This window comes from Ovis aries, chromosome 1, assembly GCF_016772045.2.
Source record: "Ovis aries strain OAR_USU_Benz2616 breed Rambouillet chromosome 1, ARS-UI_Ramb_v3.0, whole genome shotgun sequence".
Lineage (NCBI taxonomy): Eukaryota > Metazoa > Chordata > Mammalia > Artiodactyla > Bovidae > Ovis > Ovis aries.
Window position 1 is genome coordinate 163992037 of NC_056054.1, and position 20414 is coordinate 164012450.

At 41.4% G+C, this 20414-nt stretch overlaps 1 protein-coding gene across 21 annotated transcripts in view; it reads left to right on the forward strand.

Moving 5' to 3' along the window:
* The window catches only part of ST3GAL6 (ST3 beta-galactoside alpha-2,3-sialyltransferase 6), a 138822-nt gene that overhangs the window by 85304 nt on the left and 33104 nt on the right, over window positions 1-20414 (forward strand). For 20 of the 21 annotated variants that reach the window (XR_009600863.1, XR_001044470.5, XR_006055848.2 and 17 more), the window contains 3 exons: window positions 2296-2373; window positions 6815-6918; window positions 7891-7954. Coding sequence is in view for 14 of the 21 variants with exons in the window: in XM_060416534.1 (XP_060272517.1) it covers window positions 2296-2373; window positions 6815-6918; window positions 7891-7954 (246 nt within the window). In the remaining 7 variants the exon portion in view is untranslated. Of the gene's footprint in view, window positions 1-2295; window positions 2374-2538; window positions 2609-6814; window positions 6919-7890; window positions 7955-20414 lie in introns of all 21 variants that reach the window. The other variant, XM_060416564.1, reaches the window with a different exon arrangement.

Below are 20414 nucleotides of genomic sequence, written 5' to 3' on the forward strand. Positions count from 1 at the left end.
ACATGGTTTGAACCAAAAGTATCCTCAGTTACACGAAACAGTTTTTTTAACACTGAGGATGGGTTATTCAAAACTACTAAAATGAAAGCATCAAAATAGATTATGTCTTTTTCTCCTCAAAATATATCTTTAAAACTCAGAATTCAGAAATTACTTTGCTTGAGTTTCCCAGAGTTCTGCTCAGAAATTGCCTACTGTTTAGTATAAATGTTTTTTAAAAAGAAACTCTTCTGCAAATGACTAGAGCAGAAAAATTGTGATGTGGACAGCAGGTAGGAAAACCCAATTACTTAGCTTGTAAATGTATAATGTAGTCCTGGAGGACAGCTGTCTGCTAGTCTCAAGGTATCCTTTCTTCCTATTGCCAGTCCTTTGGCAAGGAATCAAGTTTTAATGACCTTTAAATTCTGAATGGATGGTATTATATGACGTCAAATAAACCACAAAAAACTTCTTCACTTAGACAAAAGTTCAGTATTTTTTGCCAGTGTTTGAACAGTAGATGCTAGATCATGTTTCTAGGTTTTGTTTTACTAAATTAAAAAAAAAAATGGTGCTTCTGCATTTGATTTCATTACTGGTTGGTTGAAAAATCATTGTAGTGCTCTTTATGGAAGGAAGTTAGGCAAATCATTGTAATGCTCTTTATGGTCACTGGAAAAACCCAGTGCCAGGTGTGTGGGTTTGGCTGTAAGTTTTGAGGTTTTTGGACAACCCGGCTTCGATCCCTGGGTGGGGAAGATCCCCTGGAGAAGGAAATGGCAACCCACTTCAGTATTCTTGCCCGGAGAATCCCCATGGACAGAGGAGTCTGGCAGGCTACAGTCCATGGGGTTGCAAGAGCTGGACTTGGCTACTAAACCACCACCACCAGTGAGTCAGAGGTCTTAGAAGTCTGTTCGTACACCATGTGAGGCTCCTACAGGCATCTCTCCCTGTATCTTTGCCCCTTCCTGTCTCTGTTCCACACTTAGTAATGGGAGATAAGAACAGAAGAGAAAGCACGAAGTTGGCTAGATTGCTAATTCCCAACAAATCATATTCTGGCTCACAGGGGAAATGATAAAGAAGACAATGAAAAGGGTCCAAATTCAGCACATTTTTTTGTCATTAGAATTCGAGGCGTGTTCTTGTGACTCCTAAACTAACACATTACTCCACAGAAAATATCATGAAATTACCTCAGATGCTGTGAACGTGCTTCCTGAACTATATTAGAAGAATAATTATTGTCTTTTTTTTAAAGAAAAAAAACACTCAAAGTTTGGCTTCACAATGTCCTCAAATAGTTTGTTTTCTATTTTAATAGACTTGGAAGCCAAGTAATATTTTATACTTTATTTTGTCTTCAGATTATAATTTGATTTTCATGGCTTGGTGTCATATCTCACCATATTTATTTATCTTCTTTACAAGTAAATCAAGAGGTTTTTGCCATTCGGGGTATTTACCAAAGATGAGTCTTTTCTACTAGCCTCATACTACAGAAACCTAGAGTTTTAACTGGGAATTTTGTACTAAAAAAGTTTAAAATTGAGTCAGTCCCTGAAGGGGTTAGGCTATTTCTGTTTGAATCTGGTGATTATAGAAGAAAACTGATTGGTTTTCTGTTTTAGGTTAATTCTCCATACAACTGATGATCATTCCTAGTTTCTCACATGAAGCTGTTTTCCTCTTTCCTGGCTGAGTCTGGATCTTGCTGCCCCGGCCCTTTCATCTGTCTTCTCTGTCATGCTCTGTCTTGTTTCACAGTACCCTTTCAAATGGTGGAGAGTTCGCTATGACGCCAAATAGTGGGACGGTGGAGTCCTCAGGTCACAGGCAGGGGCTATGGAACCTGCTCAGGGCAGCGTCTCTCTGGCATTCGGTGCCCATAGGTATCCACGCAGGTGGCATGGAGGACCTTGACAGCCGTGTGCATTTCTCAGGTGTCCAAGAACTTCTGAAATAAGAGCCAGGCCGTAGCTTCCATAGTGTGGGAGTCCTGGTTCTTTTTACTTTATCTTTTTCCTAGTTCTTCTCGAAGGGTCCTTTGAGTCTCTGCTCTCTGACCCTTTTGGGTCACTTGTCACCTCAGCCTTTTTTCTACTCTCTCTTGCTTTATATCTATGAATCCTCAGACGTCCAGGACTAGGAGAAGTTTCTGTCCTACCTCAGGGGCAGTGAGGATTCCTATCCCCTGTCTGAGAAGCCTCTCCCTGGTGGTACCGCTTGGCTTGCCAGGGCGTTTGCTTCCCTTTGGGCTGGCTGCCCAGTTCTGCCTTCTGACTGACACTTTTTTTTTTTGTCTCCTAGGGTGACACCTATGGAAATGAAGCCGAGAAATAAGATCCAGTCTTGTTTATTAAAGCCAGCTTTTGCCTCTCTCCTGAGGTAAAAATACAAAAGAAACTGTGGCATACAAAATGTTCAAAAATGTGTTTGTAATTGTTTTCCACACTTGTTTGCTTTTTTTTCTGTGCAAATCTGAGCAATGTAAAATGGATACCCTACATTTAAGGAAGAGCTTGACTGTCCTATGTCTTTTTGTGCTTTTAGTCAGAACTCTGCATATATTTTAAGAAAAGGCATTGAAGAACTCAGTCAGACCAGTTTTCTTTTCACACAGGTGAGATTAGAGAGGTCTGGTTGTGTTTGATCGTAAGAGTGCGCTGTCCTTTTAGGGTTTTATTTTCTCACCCTCGTTCCCATGTTATTTTCCACCCTTTTTATTTTGTGGTTTCTTCTGCCTTACCTCTGGGTTAAAGTTTACAGCAGAAGTTTTCCTTTCACAAACTTTTAATGAACTTCATAGAATATAAATAATGATTGTTGATTACGGTTGTCAGGACTTGAAAAGAATTTACTCTTCCATCCACAAATATTCTTTTTTCACCACAGCTTTGAGAGAGTGCTGGTCAGAATGCTTCCAGAAATAAATGACAGTCAGGACTGGGCATGTTGAACTGTGTAAACACATGCAAGCTTTTCAGCATTTTTGTCTGTTAAGGATCTAAAATTCACATTGTCTTTTTTCCTTATTTCCTTATATTATTGTACTGTCCTGTCAACTTAAAAAACATTCACAGCCTAAAAGTTGAGAGTTATGATTTATGTGGTGGGCATTTTTAGGACTAAGTCCAGGAGGCAGCATCTCAAGTAACCCTGAGAGAACTGCTTCAAGGAGGGAAAGCTAGGTTATATAGAAGTTTTGCAACAAAGGGCAGGTAGTCTGAATGTTAAAATAGTATTGTTAATTAAAGGAAAACCAGATATCTCAAGGAACTTAGTGCTTTTCTATGTATGTGAAGATGCAAGAGTCTGGGCCCACTGAAATCATTCCTTTAACATGCACCTTAGCTCTCTGGGGCTAATGTCCTGTGTTTTCACATCCTGAGTTCCCTCAGGGTTCACCATCAGTGGTGGCTACAATCACTGGTGACTAAGACATTATTTACTGGTATGGCAGGAAATGGTCCATTTCTCAGTACCTTTCCATGACTGGTTCTTAATCTTTAGAGGCCACCAGTCCCTTTAAAATCAGCCAACTCTGGAATGCTTTAGAAACATAAAATGTTTTTATGTCTAGCTAGGGGTGTGCTGTGGCTACTTGTAGTCAATCCATGGGTGTGTGTCCAGTTAGGACCATTGCAAAACTAGACGAGTGATTAAAGAATTGTTTTGTTTACCATGACCCATAGTAAGAAGTATATCTTGCCTTGGAACTTAGTGTTTGTACTAAGTTTATTTATAATAAAAAATAAACAATTTTTACCTTTCCTACTCCAGATAGCCTATAATCTGTTCTATTCACTTTTTAAAAATGAGCTGATCTTGACTTGCAAAATTGACTTCATGAGCCACGAATGGTTGCAGACCACAGGTTTGGAATGCTTCTCTAGAATCAAGGTACTCTTTTATCTTTAGCTTTAGAGAAGAAAGGTATTTCCTTTCTGAGAAAACCCAAAGGGATTAAAATATTTATGAAAGACTGCTCAGCAGATGTGTAAGTCTGCACACCTGTCCTGTGAATAGTATTCCTTGGAGGCAGGGCTATCCTTTGCCAGTAGCCATTGGGAGAAGCTCTGCTGGGAAACCTGGCAGTGTTACTTGCGATAAATGTGCTAGGCCTGGACGCCTTTGCTTAGTGTTGAGGTTAGGCTTTGAGGTTCAGCTTTGTTAGCTGAAACAAATGGGTTAGTAACTCCAGATAATAGTTACTTCACTTTTTTATAGCTTCAGTTTCTTTATCTTGTCAACTGAATAAAATTTAAAATGCACAACCTAAAAGTTGAGAATGTTTTACTTGGGAACCTTGTTACCTTACAGTGGCTCAGCAGGTAAAGAATCCACCTGCAGTGCAGCAGACACAGGAGATGTGGGTTCGATCCTTGGGTTGGAAGGATCCCCTGGAGGAGGAAATGGCAACCCACTCCCGTATTCTTGCTTAAAAAAAAAATCCATGGACAGAGGAACCTGGTGGGCTACAGTCTGTGGGGTCACAAAGAGTTGGACACGACTGAGCGATAGAGCAGAGCACAAACACTAAGGACTGAAGCCTGAGATGGCAGCCTCTCAAATAGCTCTGAGGAATTCTTCCAAAGAGGTAAGGGAGGAGCCAGGATATAGAGTAGTTTTTAAAGACAAACAGACATGTTGTCAAACGTTAAAAGATGACTGCTAATCACAAAAACAGACATCTCAAGTTATTGATTTTCATGCTTTTCCATAGATAGGAAGATGCAGGAGTCTGGGTTTATTGAATTATTCTTTTTGTTATGCACCGTAACTGTCTAGGGCACTGTCTAAGACCAGTATTCTGTTTTACTCCATTGTGAATTTCCCTTTGGGGCAGCTGTAGTGGCTGAAGGCTCGCTGGCTTCAGCTTCCTTTGTTTACTGAAATGGCAGGTCACCTTTTTTGTTGACAGTCTAAATTGACTAGTAGAATTTACTTTTCTTTCTGGGCTTTTGTAGGAGTACCAAGAGCAGATATATAATATGATCATTATAATGTAATATAACCCACTGTAATATAATGTTTATACAATGTCATGTATAATTATTATAGATGAGGCTGATACTTATTGAGCCCCAACTATGTCTGAGACATGGTGCTATCAACTGGAAAAAAAAAAAAAGGAAAAACACACAACCTAAAAGTTGAGCCTTATGTTTTATTTGGGGTGTTACTGAGGACTTAAGCTGGGGATACAGCCTCTCAGATAGCTCTGAGGGACTGTTCCAAAGAGGTATAGGAGAAAACAGGATTTATAGGAGTTTTTGCAAAAACAACAAACCAACATGAGGGAGTCAAACATCAAAAGATTAGTGCTAATTAAACCAGACAGACATCTCAAGATAATGAATTCAGCCCTTTTCTATGTGTGGGAAGATGCAAGAGACTGGATTATTGAAGTTACTCCTTGGATATGCACCGTAGCTCTCAGGGGCCAGTATCCTGTTTTTGTCTTTCTTCCTGAATTCCCGACAGAGTGCAGTTGGGGTTCAGAGGGAGTAGCTGAAGGGTTAAAGGCTTCAACATCCTTTGTTTACTGAAATGGTAGGCCACATTCTTTGCTCACCGTGTTGAACAATTATTTCATTTAGAAATTTTAAGTCAGGAGACCTGACACTTGTCTTCCCAGAGCAGATCCCAAGCTTAGAGATCAACCCTGATACAGATAACGACCTTTTGAAATTGGCTGGGATCCCCCTCCCCAGGCTGCTAACGCTTGTCACAACTGAATCTCAAGTAGGAAGGGGTGGTCTCTCAGCTCTTTGCTTAGTCTGAATATGGTGTCAGTTCTCAGTTCAGCTCTGGAGATCTTGAGCTCCTATGACTTGCCCAGGTTAGTAGTTCCTGAGTAGCAAAACCAGGATAAAGCTGAAGCTAATTCATCCTTACGCGTGCATGCTCGCTTGCTTCAGTTGTGTCCGACTCTTGTGACCCCCGTGGACTGTAGCCCACCAGGCTCCTCTGTCCATGAGATTCTCCAGGCAAGAATACTGGAATGGGTTGCCATGCCCTCCTCCGGAGGATCTTCCCAACCCAGGGACTGAACCCATGCCTCCTGCACGTGAAGGTGGACTCTTTACCACAGCCACTGGGGAAGCGGTCATTCCTGTTCTGGGGCTTCTTATTTCCATTTTGTCATGTGGCCTCTGAAACCCCAGGGGCACTCTCATCTCCGCCTGCAGTTTATTTATTTAGGAGGAACAAAACTGGTAAAGGTGGAAAGAAGGGACCATTAAAAAACAGAGATGCCTCATGACACGTTCTTGACTGAGAGAGTAGCCGAGTATAGCAGTGGGGCAGGGAAGCAATAAGAAGACACCCGTCATTCTTGAGTATATTTTTAATTTAATGACATCAGGAGAGAGTTCAGTTCTAGTTACCTCTAGCTTTTAGTGTATTTTAATTTTCACTGCTGACAACAGCTTTATATATATGGTATCTTTTCTTTGGGGAGTGGATCAGCATTTATACTTTTATTTTCCCTCATTTGTTCGTTTCTTCCTGTAGATGGCTGTCATTGGGGTTCACTTGTATTTAAATTTTGTGTCCCCTCCCCCAAGCTGTTACATAATTTTGGTTTTACTACCTGGAAAGCATTTCCATTCTGGGTGTGCAGTTCCATTGCCTATCCTATTCTATGTAACATTTAAATTGTGTTTAAGATGATTTTGAAAGAATCTTAAAAATAATTATATGCTCATTTTATAGTCAATATAACGATAGGAATGACATACTACAGTTTTTTACAGTTGTGATTTTAAAAACCTGCAAATATTATACACATTTGGGAAAGCCATTCTTCATCCTTTTCTTCCAGGTATCATCAGTTTCACCCTTTTCTGTGTGCAGCGAATTTCAAAAATACTGCTTCCTTCTACGGTAGCGATAAGTTTGATTTGCCCTATGGGATAAGAGCATCAGGTCAGTAATATTATTCTTACCCTGCCCTAATACTATGACTGGTGTTTGATGTGAACCATATGTTTTTATATAATTTTAAGGTCTTTTAATCATTTTGTTTCATAGTGATTCCTAAGGATGTGATTTTTGAGATTGGGTGAAAGGAATTATATTTTAATATGTAAATCCCCATTCCTTTTGAGTCAGTGTAGAATAAAAGAATGAAGAGAGGTAGATTTTTGTTGTTGTTGTTGAGAAACTGTTTTTCCCGCTTTTGTTTTACCACCGTAATTCGTGAGTTCCATGCCTTACTTTATTCCAGTTGAGAATTAACAAGACAATTCTGTGGGTTGCTCCCACGTTGCCTCTCTACCTAGGAGTTTTGTGTCATCAGTAAGCTCTAGATCCTTGGGCAGTCTTTTAATTGAATCAGAGGATATTTTGTTTTTGCTAAATTTAGAGAGAATTGCTCCATCCTCTAATGAGGAAACAATTTCCCCTCTGCTTACTGACCACTGCTTTGCTTTACATTCTAGATTTTTGAGAAATCCTGAAAGCCTTTTAGGTGACTAGTCTATCGTTTCCTGAGTTAGATTTTCCTTATTTAGCTGATCCTGTGTGTGTATTTAGAATACATTGTAGAGAGTTTGATAAGTTTAAACTTGCAGAATATTGAGTTCTCTATCAACATCATTTTCTGAATCATCTGATATGGTAATTTTTGGTTATGATTATTTTCAGATTAAGCGTATTATTTTTCTAGGGTTTTTGGAAAGTGTCCTTAGAGTGTTTATATTTTAGGTGCCCCTGTTAAGTAGTGCTGACTAGTTGCAGTCGTATCATGAATTTTCACCAGGAAATAAATCATAGGTAATCATACCAGTTTGAAGGGGATTTGGGGGAGGGCAGAGGATAAAGTGGTTTACCAGGAAGTCATGATTGACGTAGGAAGTCATGATTGCTTTTATTCCTAATACTCCACTTGTTTTCTAGCCACATACTTTCGACTTGCTCTTTGGAAACTGCCAAATTGTGATCTCTTTGATGAGTTTGACAAGTGAGTTTGTTTTCTTGCTTCTGTTTTACTTTTAGCTTTAGCTAAGTTTTAGTACAAAATATGTACTTCAGTGTAACATATATTCACTCAGGAAGATTCCATAGCTTTTGTGCACAACTAAAATGCCTTAAGAGTTATTTCTGTGGCACTTGAAGTAACAAACTACAAATATAATTTAGACATTGCATAATTGTTGGCTCAAAATTGCAGACAGGTTTGATGACACACCATGCTAGTGCCAAGTCAGGGCATTTTTAACCCACAGTCATCTTTTCTAAGTTGTTGTTACTGAAGAATTAATTCATACTCCCTGTTGATCAGCTCACAGCCTCCCTCCATGGTCCCCATACCTTCCCGTACACACTCTGAATTGCTCAATCATGAGAATCTTTTCTGTTTCACTTGAATATTGGATTTCAGAAACAGCTCTCTTCCTTTTATTCAGAATTGTATGTGAAGGAAGTGAACGATGTGCTTAGACACACATTTTCTGGCAACAAAAAGCAGTTTAGTTTTTAGAAAATTTTGGTGTTCAGTTACCTCTTAGGAACTGAGTTGCCTAAGACAGACTTCTTAGCAAGTCAACTTATTTTACAGAGATGGGCTTATTTCCCTCAGTTTTAAACTGAATTTTGGAATTTAGCTGGTTGTCCAGTGGGATAAAAAGGGTGACCTACAGATGTGAGACCTCTATTAAAAAGGAAAATGGGAAGAATTCCCTTCTTATCCAGGAGAATAGAGGCACTTTTTGATACATACAGAAATGATGGTAGTGGACAAAAGTGTGAAATTGGTGACAGTTCACAAGACAGCGCTGGAGGAGCAGTGCCAGATTTTGTCTGAATTTATCTCTTTTTTCTCTGTCAGGGACCTAGATGATTGAGGTGTAATTTATGTAATAATGTTGATTCATTTCAGATTATACTTTTTATAATTTAAAACGATGCCATCAACCTAATCACTTTCAATTTTTATTGCATATCCACAGCAGCCATATATATTTTTTCCTGATGTTTATATAACTCTTATCTGTAGAGTTCTGTTTTATGCCGACCTTTGGCATGTGTGCTTTTTATCAGTTCTCTCCAATGTTTACAACCACCCAGCAGAGTATGCTTGATGATCTTCATTTTTAAAATCGAGAAACTGAGGCTAGGCAAATCCATGTCATTTGTTATAGTTGGTGAATGTCAGAGCCAAGATGTGAACCTGGATGGGTCTATCCAGGGCTGGATGTTTAAGAGTGATATTGTTTATGTCTTAAATAACTGTAGCAAGTATCTGCAAATCTTTGAAAAACTCTTTGTCCCTGTAAATGTGAGATGCTGTCAGGATTCTAGATGGTTCGTGACTGGAGGTTTTGTTCTGGCCTGGTCTTTATCTCAGAACTGTTGTTTAGTTGCTCAGTTGTATCTGATTCTTTGTGACCCCATGGACTGCAGCATGCCAGGCTTTCCAGTCCTTTACTAGCTCCTGAAGTTTGCTCGAACTCATGTTTATTGAGTTGGTGATGGCATCTAACCATCTCATCCTCTGATCCGTCTTCTCTTTTTGTCTTCAATCTTTTCCAGCATCAGGGTCTTTCCAGTGAGTTGGCTCTTCTCATCAGGTGGCCAAAGTATTGGTGCTTCAACTTCAGCATCAGTCCTTCCAATGAATATTCAGGGCTGATTTCCTTTAGAATTGACTGGTTTGACCTCCTTACTTTCCAAGGGACTCTCAAAAGTCTTCTCCAACACCACAGTTTGAAAGCACCAATCAATTCTTTGGTGCTCAACCTTCTTTATGGTCCAACTCTCACACCTATGCATGACTACTGGAAAAACCATAGCTTTGACTAGACAGACCTTTGTTGGCAAAGTGATGCCTCTGCTCTTTAATACATTGTCTAGGTTTGTCATAGCTTAAAACTCTCTATGCTTTATTTAGTTGGTTTTAGAGCTACTCTCTACACAAGTGTTCATCATCTGTATGTACCTCAGCCAGGCTACTTCCTCTCTTCTTGCTGACTTGGTCTGGCTCTTCCCCACACTTCCTCCTTTCTCATAGGGAGTGCCCCCCAATGCCCACCATCAACCCGCATCAAGTTCTTAGTGTCACCAGCACTGGGAGGGAGGCGGGTGTGGGTGGGGATGAAGGATTGCAAATCATGCTGATGGCACAAGGGTTCTTGGATCTGAACTTGTTAAGAGATGGAAGTCACATCAGTGTACAGACAGAAACCATTCAGGTGTGGAGTGAATGGCGAATATCCCTGTTGGGGCCTCTCAGAGTGAGCACAGTGATGTGCTCGACACTCAGCACTGCTCAATTGCTTGTTTGATGTGTCCAAAGTTGGTCCCTAGAGATGTCAGAAGGAGTGTTTTGAAAGTAAATAAGAATATACTTGTGACAAAATTATCTTCTTTTACATATTGACTTTTAGGGGGAGTTCACATGTAATAATAAATTTGACCTACATTCTAAGTTCGTCCTTCTACATTTGTCTGAAACCCACAGTACAACCCAAAGATCATAGCAGGCCTCAGCCCATGCCCAAGTTTATATTTTAAGTAAACTCCAGCAAAGCAGAATACACTTAACTGCCAACTGCTGCCTCAGAGTCTCCTTAGTCTGTCCCTCGAGTGACCTTTATAGGGTTCTCATTTCTCCTCTTTGCCTGGGAAAATGCTCTAGAAGAAAGAGGTCTGAAAACAGTAGGTCTTCTCAGGCTGAGGATCTGGACCCCCTCTTAGCTGAGGAGTCCTCCCGGAGCCCGCTCTGTGGATCTGGTAGCTGTGGCCCATGTGCATTAGGAGGGGTCTGTGGGTGCACTCTTTGTAGGATTCTGTGGGTCGGAGAGGAGAGGGGCTCAGGTGGAGAGAGGCAAGAACCTCCTTTTCAAGTCCCTTCCCCCTTTGGCTTTTCTATTCACCCTCTGGCCTCTTTGTCCTTCCAGAAAGCTTCAGATACTTTTTCATTGTTTCAGATCTGAACTCTTTACTTACCCCATGTAGCAAGCACGATCTCTTAGTTGGGGTAGATTTCTTTTTTGTTTTTTTTGGCTACTCTACCTGGCTTGCAGGATTTTAGTTCCCCAGGGAGGGATTGAACTTACACCCTCTGCAGTGCAAGCACTGTCCTAGGGACATTCTGGGATAGATTACACTGTGAATTAGAAAACTCCAAATATCAGTTCCATTTATATGATATAAATTTTCCTCTTTCTGACAATTGGCATGTAAATGAAGTCTGCATATAAGCATTCTCAGACCAGCTCAGTGACCAAGGCTTCTCTATTGTGACTGTTATTCCTCCCTATGATCCATTCTGATGGTTGGACTTTGACCAGTCATATGTACATTCTAGCCAGTAGAGGGGACAAAGGAGGAAGGGCATGCCCCCAGCCATTGAGACTTCCCTCCTTCTTTAAGGCCATTTCCCCAAAATTACATACATCCAGTGATGTGCTGGAGCTAGTTGGTACCAACCTGTGATAGCTGGCGTTCTTCCCAACTCTGTGTCCAATGCCATCAAGGTGGAAGATTGAAGATAGCCATGGTGGGAATGTATACCATGGAAAATGGCAATGCTACAAACCAAGGCTCCCCATCATCCCCCTGTCTCCCAAAGAGGACTAATTGTTAAAAAAAAAAAAAAAAAAAAACTTGCTGGCAGCCACCAATTATATCCCACTGGCTAGAGGTATAATCACAGGGCCACACCTCGCTGGGAGGTGGATTGGAAAGTGTAGCCTCTATTCTAGGTGGCTGTGTGCCCACCTAATGAAACATAATTATTGAGTGGCAAGTAACAGTCTTTGTGAGTGTTGTCTACCATTTTCTGTTTCTGTGCCTGGAGATATTCAAGATTCTGAAGTCAGTTATATAACACTATACCAACCTCGCTCCCTTGAAGCAGCCAGTTGTGGTTTGTCTCTTGGAGATGAAAGCTGTTGAAAAATGTTGATGTCGCAGATCATTCGGAGGTGGAGTTTCTTACAGAGGTCTTTTTTATGCCATCTTTGTAGGTAGCATGAGTAAAGTAACTCAGTGAGCCAGATAAGCCTTTTTCGAAAGTTAGTACCATGAGGAACTTGGGCCAGAATTAGAGGGCAGGGAACAGGAGTATGTGTTTGGCCATAACTCTGTATGGAAGACCCTTGGAGTTGTAACAATTCCATGCTTGTTCTTTGTTCCACCTCCGTGTTTCCCTAACCTCTTTGCCCCCACCACTAACGCTGCTCCCCACCAACCTGTTCTTTTTCAGAGTTTTTTGGTCACTTAGCAAAGACTGTAATAATTGGCCTCTTCTCTTCAAATTACATCTACTATATTTTCATTATATGAAAAGATTTTATTTTAGATAAGATATTCATTCTAGAAAATTGCCTTTCTCCATGATTTTGTGACAGTTCTCAGTTATTCCTGTGAAAAGATGAGAACACACCATAGGCCATTTGCATCCCCCATTCTTATTTTGTTTGTTTATCTTTTTGGTATGTGTTTTTTTTAATTGAAATATAATTGCTTTACAATGTTGTGTTTCTGCTACACAATATCGTGAGTCAGCTATATGTATACATATAGCCCCTTCCTCTTGAGTCTCCCTCCCACCCTCTGCCCTATTCTCCCTCTCTAGATCATCACAGAGCACCGAGCTGAGCTCCCTGTGTTATACAGCAGCTTCCCACTAGCTATCGGTCTTATCCATAGTACTGTATATATGTCAACACTGTCTGTCAGTTTGTCCCTCCCCCCACCCCCTTGCTGTGTCCACAAGTTCATTCTTTACATCTGCACATCTGTTCCTGCCATGCAAATGTGTTCATCAGTACCATTTTTCTAGAATCCTTATATATGTGTTAATATACGGTATTTGTTTTTCTCTTTCTGACTTAATTCACTCTGTATGACAAACTCTGGGTTCATCCATATCACTTCCACTGACTCAACTTCATTCATTTTTATGGCTGAGTAATATTCCTTTGTGTGTATATATACTGCACCTTCTTTATTCATTCATCTGTTGATGGACATCTAGGCTGCTTCCATGTCTTGGCTATTATAAATAGTGCTGTAATGAACATTGAAGGTACATGCGTCCCATAGGTTTTTGGTCATTGTTTTTGTTGTCATTTATTTCTATGTATTTTTATTTCCTACTTAGTCTCTGTAGTAATCACTTGGTTATTTAGCAGTGCATTGTTTAGCCTCCATGTTTTTATATTTTTTATAGTTTTGTTCCTTAGATTAATTTCTAATCTCATAGTATTGTGGTCAGAAAAGATGCTTGATACTGTTTGTTTTATTAAATCTTCTGGGACTTGATTTGTGACCCAAGATGTAGTCCATCCTGGAGAATGTTCCATGGCACTAGAGAATAAGTGTATTCACTGCTTTCGGGTGGAATGTCCAAAATTATCAATTAAATCTATCTGGTCTGTTGAGTCACTTAGAGCTCGTATTTCTTCGTTTATTTTGTATGGATGATCTGTCTGTGGGTGTAAGGGGGGTGCTGAAGTCCCTCACTATTATTGTGTTACTGTTGATGCCTCCTTTTATGGCTGTTAGCATCTGCCATATGTATTGAGATGCTCCTATGTTGAGTGCATAAATATTTGTAATTTTTATGTCTTCTTCTTGGTTCGCTCCTTGAGGTATGTGTTTTTAATGGAAGGTTAGTAATCTTGGGCTTTTTACTTTATATTCTTTCTGGGTTTCTCTCCTGAGCAGTGGTCCAACAGGTTGGGATGGGGTGAAGGTTGAGGTTGCTAAACCATTCCCTGAGGAATCCCAGTTACCTGAGTTCCCTGTCCCTGTTCAGTTGTGTGGACTGGGTCTGTGCTGTGCTAAGTCACTTCAGTCCTGTCTGACTCTTTTGCAACCCCATGGACTGGAGCCTGCCAGGCTCCTCTGTCCATGGGGATTCTCCAGGTAGGAATACTGGAATGGGTTGCCATGCCTTCTTCCAGGGGATCTTTCCCACCCAGGGATCGAACCTGTGTCTCTTGCATCTCCTGCACTGGCAAGTGGGTTCTTTACCACTAGTGCCGCCTGGGAAGCCTGTGGACTGGGAGCCAGACCCAAAAGCATGGTAAAGTCACAGAGTGGGTCAGAGGCAGGAAGGATGGAGATCACCAGTCCAGTTCCCTCATTATGAAGATGAGAACACTGAGGTCCATTAGAGGTTAGGAGGTCTCTACACTTGCACTCCTCTCTATTTCCTCCCTCTGCATTTTAACAGAAGACTCCACAATTAATGTCTTAGACTGAGCATCATCTGAAGAGGTGAAGGAAAGAAAACACTGTAACTGTGAATTCTGTTTGATATATTCTTTAGAATTTCCAGGGCTGTAAGCAATCCCCCACCATTATTTAATGTGGCTTCTGTTTTTATCCTTAACCTCAAACCATTTAGAAAAAAAATATTTAAGACTGCATTGGGTCTTAGTTGCAGCATGTAAGGTCTTCTTGCATCATGCAGGATCTTTTGTTGTGGTGCACAAGCTCTCTGGTTGCAGTTCATGGGGCTCCAGAGATTGTGGGCTTAGTAATTACAGTTGCTAATTGTTACAGGCTTAGTTGCTCCATGGCATGTGGGATCTTAGTTCCTTGACCAGGGAATTGAACCTGTGTCCCCTGCATTTCAAGGCAGATTCTTAACCACTGGACCACCAGGGAAGTCCTGACCTCAAACCATTTTTAATATTTTCATAGGGTTAAACTAAAACATCTCTATGTTACATATATATAATCACAAGGGATTTGATTGATACCTGAATGGTCTAGTGGTTTTCTCTTCAATTTAAATCTGAATTTTGCAATAAAGTGTTCATGATCTGAGCCACAGTCAGCTCCCAGTCTTGTTTTTGCTGACTGCAAGGAGCTTCTCCATATTTGGCTGCAAAGAATATAATCAATCTGGTTTTGGTATTGACCATTTGGTAATGTTCGTGTGTAGAATAGTCTCTTGTACTGTTGGAAGAGGGTGTTTGCTGTGACCAGTGCATTTTGCAGAAAGTGAAGAAGAACTAAAGCCTCTTGATAACAGTGAAAGAGGAGAGTGACAAAACTAGCTTAAAGCTCAACATTCAGAAAACTAAGACCATGGCATCCGGTCCCATCACTTCATGGTGAATAAATCGGGAAACAATGGAAACAGAGAGAGACTTTATTTTGGGGGGCTCCAAAATCACTGCAGATGGTGACTGCAGCCATGAAATTAAAAGATGCATGTTGCTTGGAAGAAAAGCTATGACCAACCTAGACAGAATATTAAAAAGCAGAGATATTACTTTGCTGACAAAAGTCCATCTAATCAAAGCTGTGGTCTTTCCATTAGTCATGTGTGGATATGAGAGTTGGACTATAAAGAAAGCTGAGCACTGAAGAATTGATGCTTTTGAACTGTGGTGTTGGAGTAGACTCTTGAGAGTCTCTTGGACTGCAAGGAGATCCAACCAGTCCATCCTAAAGGAAGTCAGTCCTGAATATTCATTGGAAGGTCTGATGCTGAAGCTGAAACTCCAGTACTTGGCCACCTGATGCAAAGAACTGACTTATTGGAAAAGACCCTGATGCTGGGAAAGACTGAAGGCGGGAGGGGAAGGGTCTGACAGAGGATGAGATGATTGGATGTCATCACTAACCTGATGGACATGAGTTTGAGCAAGCTCCAGGAGTTGGTGATGGACAGGGAGGCCTTGTGTGCTGCAGTCCCTGGGATCGCAAAGAGTTGGGCACAATTGAGTGACTGAACTGATGTTGCATGTGTAAATTCATTGAAATAGAACTATATTCAAGTTTTTCCCTCTTAAATGATCTGGATAGAATCTTCTCTGAATAGATAGTACTGAAAAAGTTTTCTCAACTGTCGTCCTAAAGATCATGCACAGTAAATATGTCAGTTGGCCTTTTCTGTAATTTCACCTCCAGCCAGAGGATCCTAAATGTGGGAAAGAAAAACAGTCTCAAAGAAATGTTGAGAAACCATTTTTTTTCCCCTTAAGGTGAAACTGACATAAGGTAAATGAACCATTTTAAAGAGAACAGTTCAGTGGCATTTAGTACAGTCACAATATTATGCAGCCACCACCTCTAGCTAGTTCCAAAAAGACAAACCATTTTAACACAAGTATTAGAGTAACCTTTTGTGTTTGCTTTGTTTTTTCATGTTCCTCCTTTTATGGGAATACTCAAACTAGCTGTCTGGCTAGAACTTTGGCAGCGGAGAAGTGACAGGAATAATGGGGTGACAGATGATAAGGACAGAAAAGGATAGGTTAGGAAACTGTTTGTTTTATTCTTTTGTGAGGGAGTGGGGAGGGCAGGTGGTGGCATGGTCCATCTAAAATAGAGGAGACAGCATAGTGAAAAATTGCTAGAGCCAGCAGGTCAGTTGTAACTTTCCTGTGATCTTGGGCAAATTTCTGAATTTCTGAACCTTGGTTTCTTATAAAAGAAGAGGCAGAACTGCATATGCATATTATACCAGAATCAGTTTTGCTAGTTAATCGTTAAGTGAGGGTGAGCATTATGCAATAGTTAAGTCAGTGTAACCACTGGAAGAAACTGCGTGAAGGGTATGCAGGACTTCTCAGTAGTATTTTTGCAACTTACTGTGAGTCTAGAATTAGTGGGTTACCATTTCCTTCTCCAGTGCATGAAAATGAAGTTGCTCAGTCGTGTCCGACCTCAGTGACCCCATGGACTGCAGCCTTCCAGGCTCCTCTGTCCATGGGATTTTCCAGGCAAGAGTACTGGAGTGGGGTGCCATTGCCTTCTCTGTATTTCAAAATAGAAAGCTTAAATTGAAAACATATGACCACCTGAAACTTGTAAATGAATGTTCATAGTAGCATCGTTCATAATAGCCCCAGAGTGGAAACAGTCGAAATGTCCAGCCTCTGCTGAATGGATAAATTAAATGTACATCTACATGATGGAATATAATTCAGTCATAACGAGCAGTGTAGTACTGATTCATGCTCTAGCATGAAGGAACCTTGAAAACATTTTGCTCAGTTCAGTGAAGGAGATCAGTCACAAAAGATCACATACTTGTATGACTGCATTTACTGTACGTGACTACCATTTCCAGGTGGTGCAGTGGCAAAGTAATCCACCTGCCAATACAGGAGATGCAAAGAGATGAGGATTTGATCCCTGGGTTGGGAAGATCCTTGAATAGGAAATGACAACCCATTCCAGTATTCCTGCCTGGAAAATTCCATGGACAGAGGAGCCTGACAGGCTACAGTCCATGGGGTTGCAAAGAGTTGCTCACGACTGAGCTCAAGAGCATATCAACATGTCTACTGTACAGGAAATGGCCAGACTAAACAAATCAATTGTAGATAGAAAGATTAGTTGAGCCATTGACAAGGGTGAGGGTGGCAGTGGAGTAACCCCTACTGGCTGTGGGGTGTCTTTGTGGGGAGATGAAAATGTTCTGGGTTGGATAATGGTGATTGTGGCACAGCTTTGTGAATGCTAAGAACCTGCTGAATTTTATTACTTAAAAGGGTGAATTTTGTGGCCTGTGAATTATATTTTAATTAAAAAAAAAAACAGTTTTAAAAAGGAGGGGGGATGGTTGAGGTGTCCTCTAGATTCCTTTCCAGCTGCTTTGTTCAGAGGGCACAGTGATGCCCCAATTAGAACAAATGTTTAGCAATAACACACTGTAGTTCTCGTGCCGTATTTGCCCTGTGCTGTCACTGTTGATTTCTCGGGACTCTAGTTTCTCATTATTCTTCAAGCACAGCTTGTGCAGGATGGCCATATATATATATATATATATATTTTTTTTTTTTTTTCCCATAAATGTCAGTAATTGAAGATATTTTAAGGGAATTGTATCACAACGAAGTGGTACTTAGAATGTGCCCGTGTAATGAGGTCCTGACCCTTCTTGGCTGTCCGTGGAGCTCCTTAGCACCTGCTTGAACCCTGGCCCTGAGGGCTGTTCCCTTTTCCTCGGTGGGAGTGCCTCCTTCCACAGCCAGAGCGGTGGAAACCCTGAATTACAGAATTTTAGCCCTCACTTAAAATATATGAACCAGATCTCCACTCCCAACCATCACCGTCGCATTCTGCAAAGAGCGCCTGAGTCCTGCACAGGTGGTTCTAGAGTAACTCAACATAAATATCTCACTTAATGGAAAGCACTGTGTTAAGTCAGTTGCTTGTTAAACAGATGGGGAATTTGTGAAAGTTTCCTAGTTGCTCAGTTAGGCAGAATGAATTATGTCAGCATCAGCAGAGCTGGGTTAGATTGGCAGTCAGCTAGGACAGGAACATGGCCTTTGACAACTTACGATGTCAGCAGTGTATTTATTTTTAAAAAAAAAAAAAAAGCCCAAGCTCTATAAGAAATATCAGTGTCTGCTTCACTGCTCTGGACATCTTCCAGTCTCACAGTGTCTTTACATGGCAGCATTTTCAGCCAGGAGGAAGACTTGAGACTGAGGGGAGGTTGATATTTTGCTTCAACAAAGTGAACCATACATGGCAAAGAGGAACATAAGTGTGTGTTATAGCAGCTACTGTGGTCAGATGTTGGATGGAGAGAGACATAGAAACCATGGTACGCATGCTAGGGGTAATGGCTCCATACAGCATAGATCAGCAACATTCCAGACCTCGGTAAGGGGACTTCCCTGGTGCGCTAGTGGTAAAGAATCTGCCTAACAATGCAGGAGGTGCAGAAGATGTGGGTTCAATCTCTGGATAGGGAAGATCCCCTGGAGGAGGAAATGGCAACCCACTCTAGTATTCTTGCCTGTAAAATTCCATGGATAGAGAAGTCTGGTGGGCTACATCCATGGGGTTATGAAGAGCTGGACTCGACTGAGAGACTGAGCACGCACACAGACCTCAGTGATTCCCTTACTTCATAAAAGGGCATACTGAGACCCAGGAGGTTCCATCACAAGACCAGGGTCCCAGAGATGCTGACTGGGGGGGTCAGAGCTAGCAGCGAGCCCTCCACCCCGGCCCACTGAACAGGCTTGCAAGTGACACTGTTCCTAAGAGTGATCTGAACTCAGCGGATGTTTATTATATCCCATATCTAAAGATGTGTGGGTTAAGGTCCACAGATTTGTGGATCCGGCTCGTAGGGCAGCCATGTATGGCTGCACAGACTGGAGTGCACAGACCGAGGGGGTGCCGACGTGCACATGTAGTTGTCTGGATGGTACCTTTGTATTTGGACTGTGTGCCACCTTACATCTGTGTGTACTGGCTCTGGTTACAGGATTGGATCTGTGGCTCATTGATGTCAGGGCAGCTTCTTGGTGGTTCTCTCTGTCTTTCTCTCTCAGGTTTGAGATGACTACAGCTGCTCTAGCCTTATCATGTGTCAGTCAGTATCTAAGTGGAAAGGAAGGGATGGCTAGAACGAAACTGTTCTTTTCAAACCATTCTCTTCCTGAGGGTAAAGGGTTTCCCAGAGCATCTAACAGATTTCCCTGATATCTGATTGCCCAGGGATGGGTCACATGGCCACATCTACACCAACCTTGGCACAAGAATATACTCACCACTGTTAGGCTTGTGAAAGCAAGGCTCTGCCAGCAGGCACAGGGGTAGTGGGAATATGACACCTGGGATCTGCCAAAGATTGTTACATTGAAGATGGAATGATACATTTTAATGTATATGATGCTGCTGAAGGGACAAATGAATACTGTAAAGCATTCAGAAAAGACAGATCATAGATCACGGGAAGTGGACAGTTCAAATTTACTTCCCTTATATTGATGGCTGATGTTTCACTGCATAATTTAGTAACTTTTCTGGATTTGCCTGACTGATTGAGAAATATGTCTTTTACCTACAGGAAGTGTAAGCTCTTACCATTACTAGCTCAGCAGTTTTCTAGATTTTTCATTAACAGGTTCAAGCAGTCCGGAATTATTTTGTTTCTGGGTAAGCAATTTGGAGGCACATGGATTTCTCTGTTTCCAGGATAGAGGAAGGAAGAACAGCTATCTGTTTCTCCAGATACAAAGTCACGCTTAAAGTGACAACCAAAGCAGTTTCTGAAATGTACAACTTGTGAATCAGGAAATTTCAGATTAGAGGATGCAGAAATATAAATGATGCTGTTCTTGCCCTTTAGGGACTCACAGTTCACTGCACCTGTTTGTGCATGGTGTGCCCAGTCGTGTCCGACTCTGCGGCCCCAAGGACTGCAGCCTGCCGGGCTCCTCTGGCCATGGGATTCTCCAGGCAAGAATACTGGAGTGGATTGCCATTTCCTCCTCCAGAATCTTCCTGACCCAGGGACTGACCCACCATCTCTTGCATCTCCTGCATTGGCAGGTGGATTTTTTAACTACTCGCACAACCTGGGAAGCCTGTGTTAATTAAATAACGTAAAGTAAAGAGAGTCACCCAAAGGTCACTGAAAATTATTGATTCATGCCACGGAAACAAGGGAGGCCAGGAGCCCAGGCCAGAGGATGAAGCCA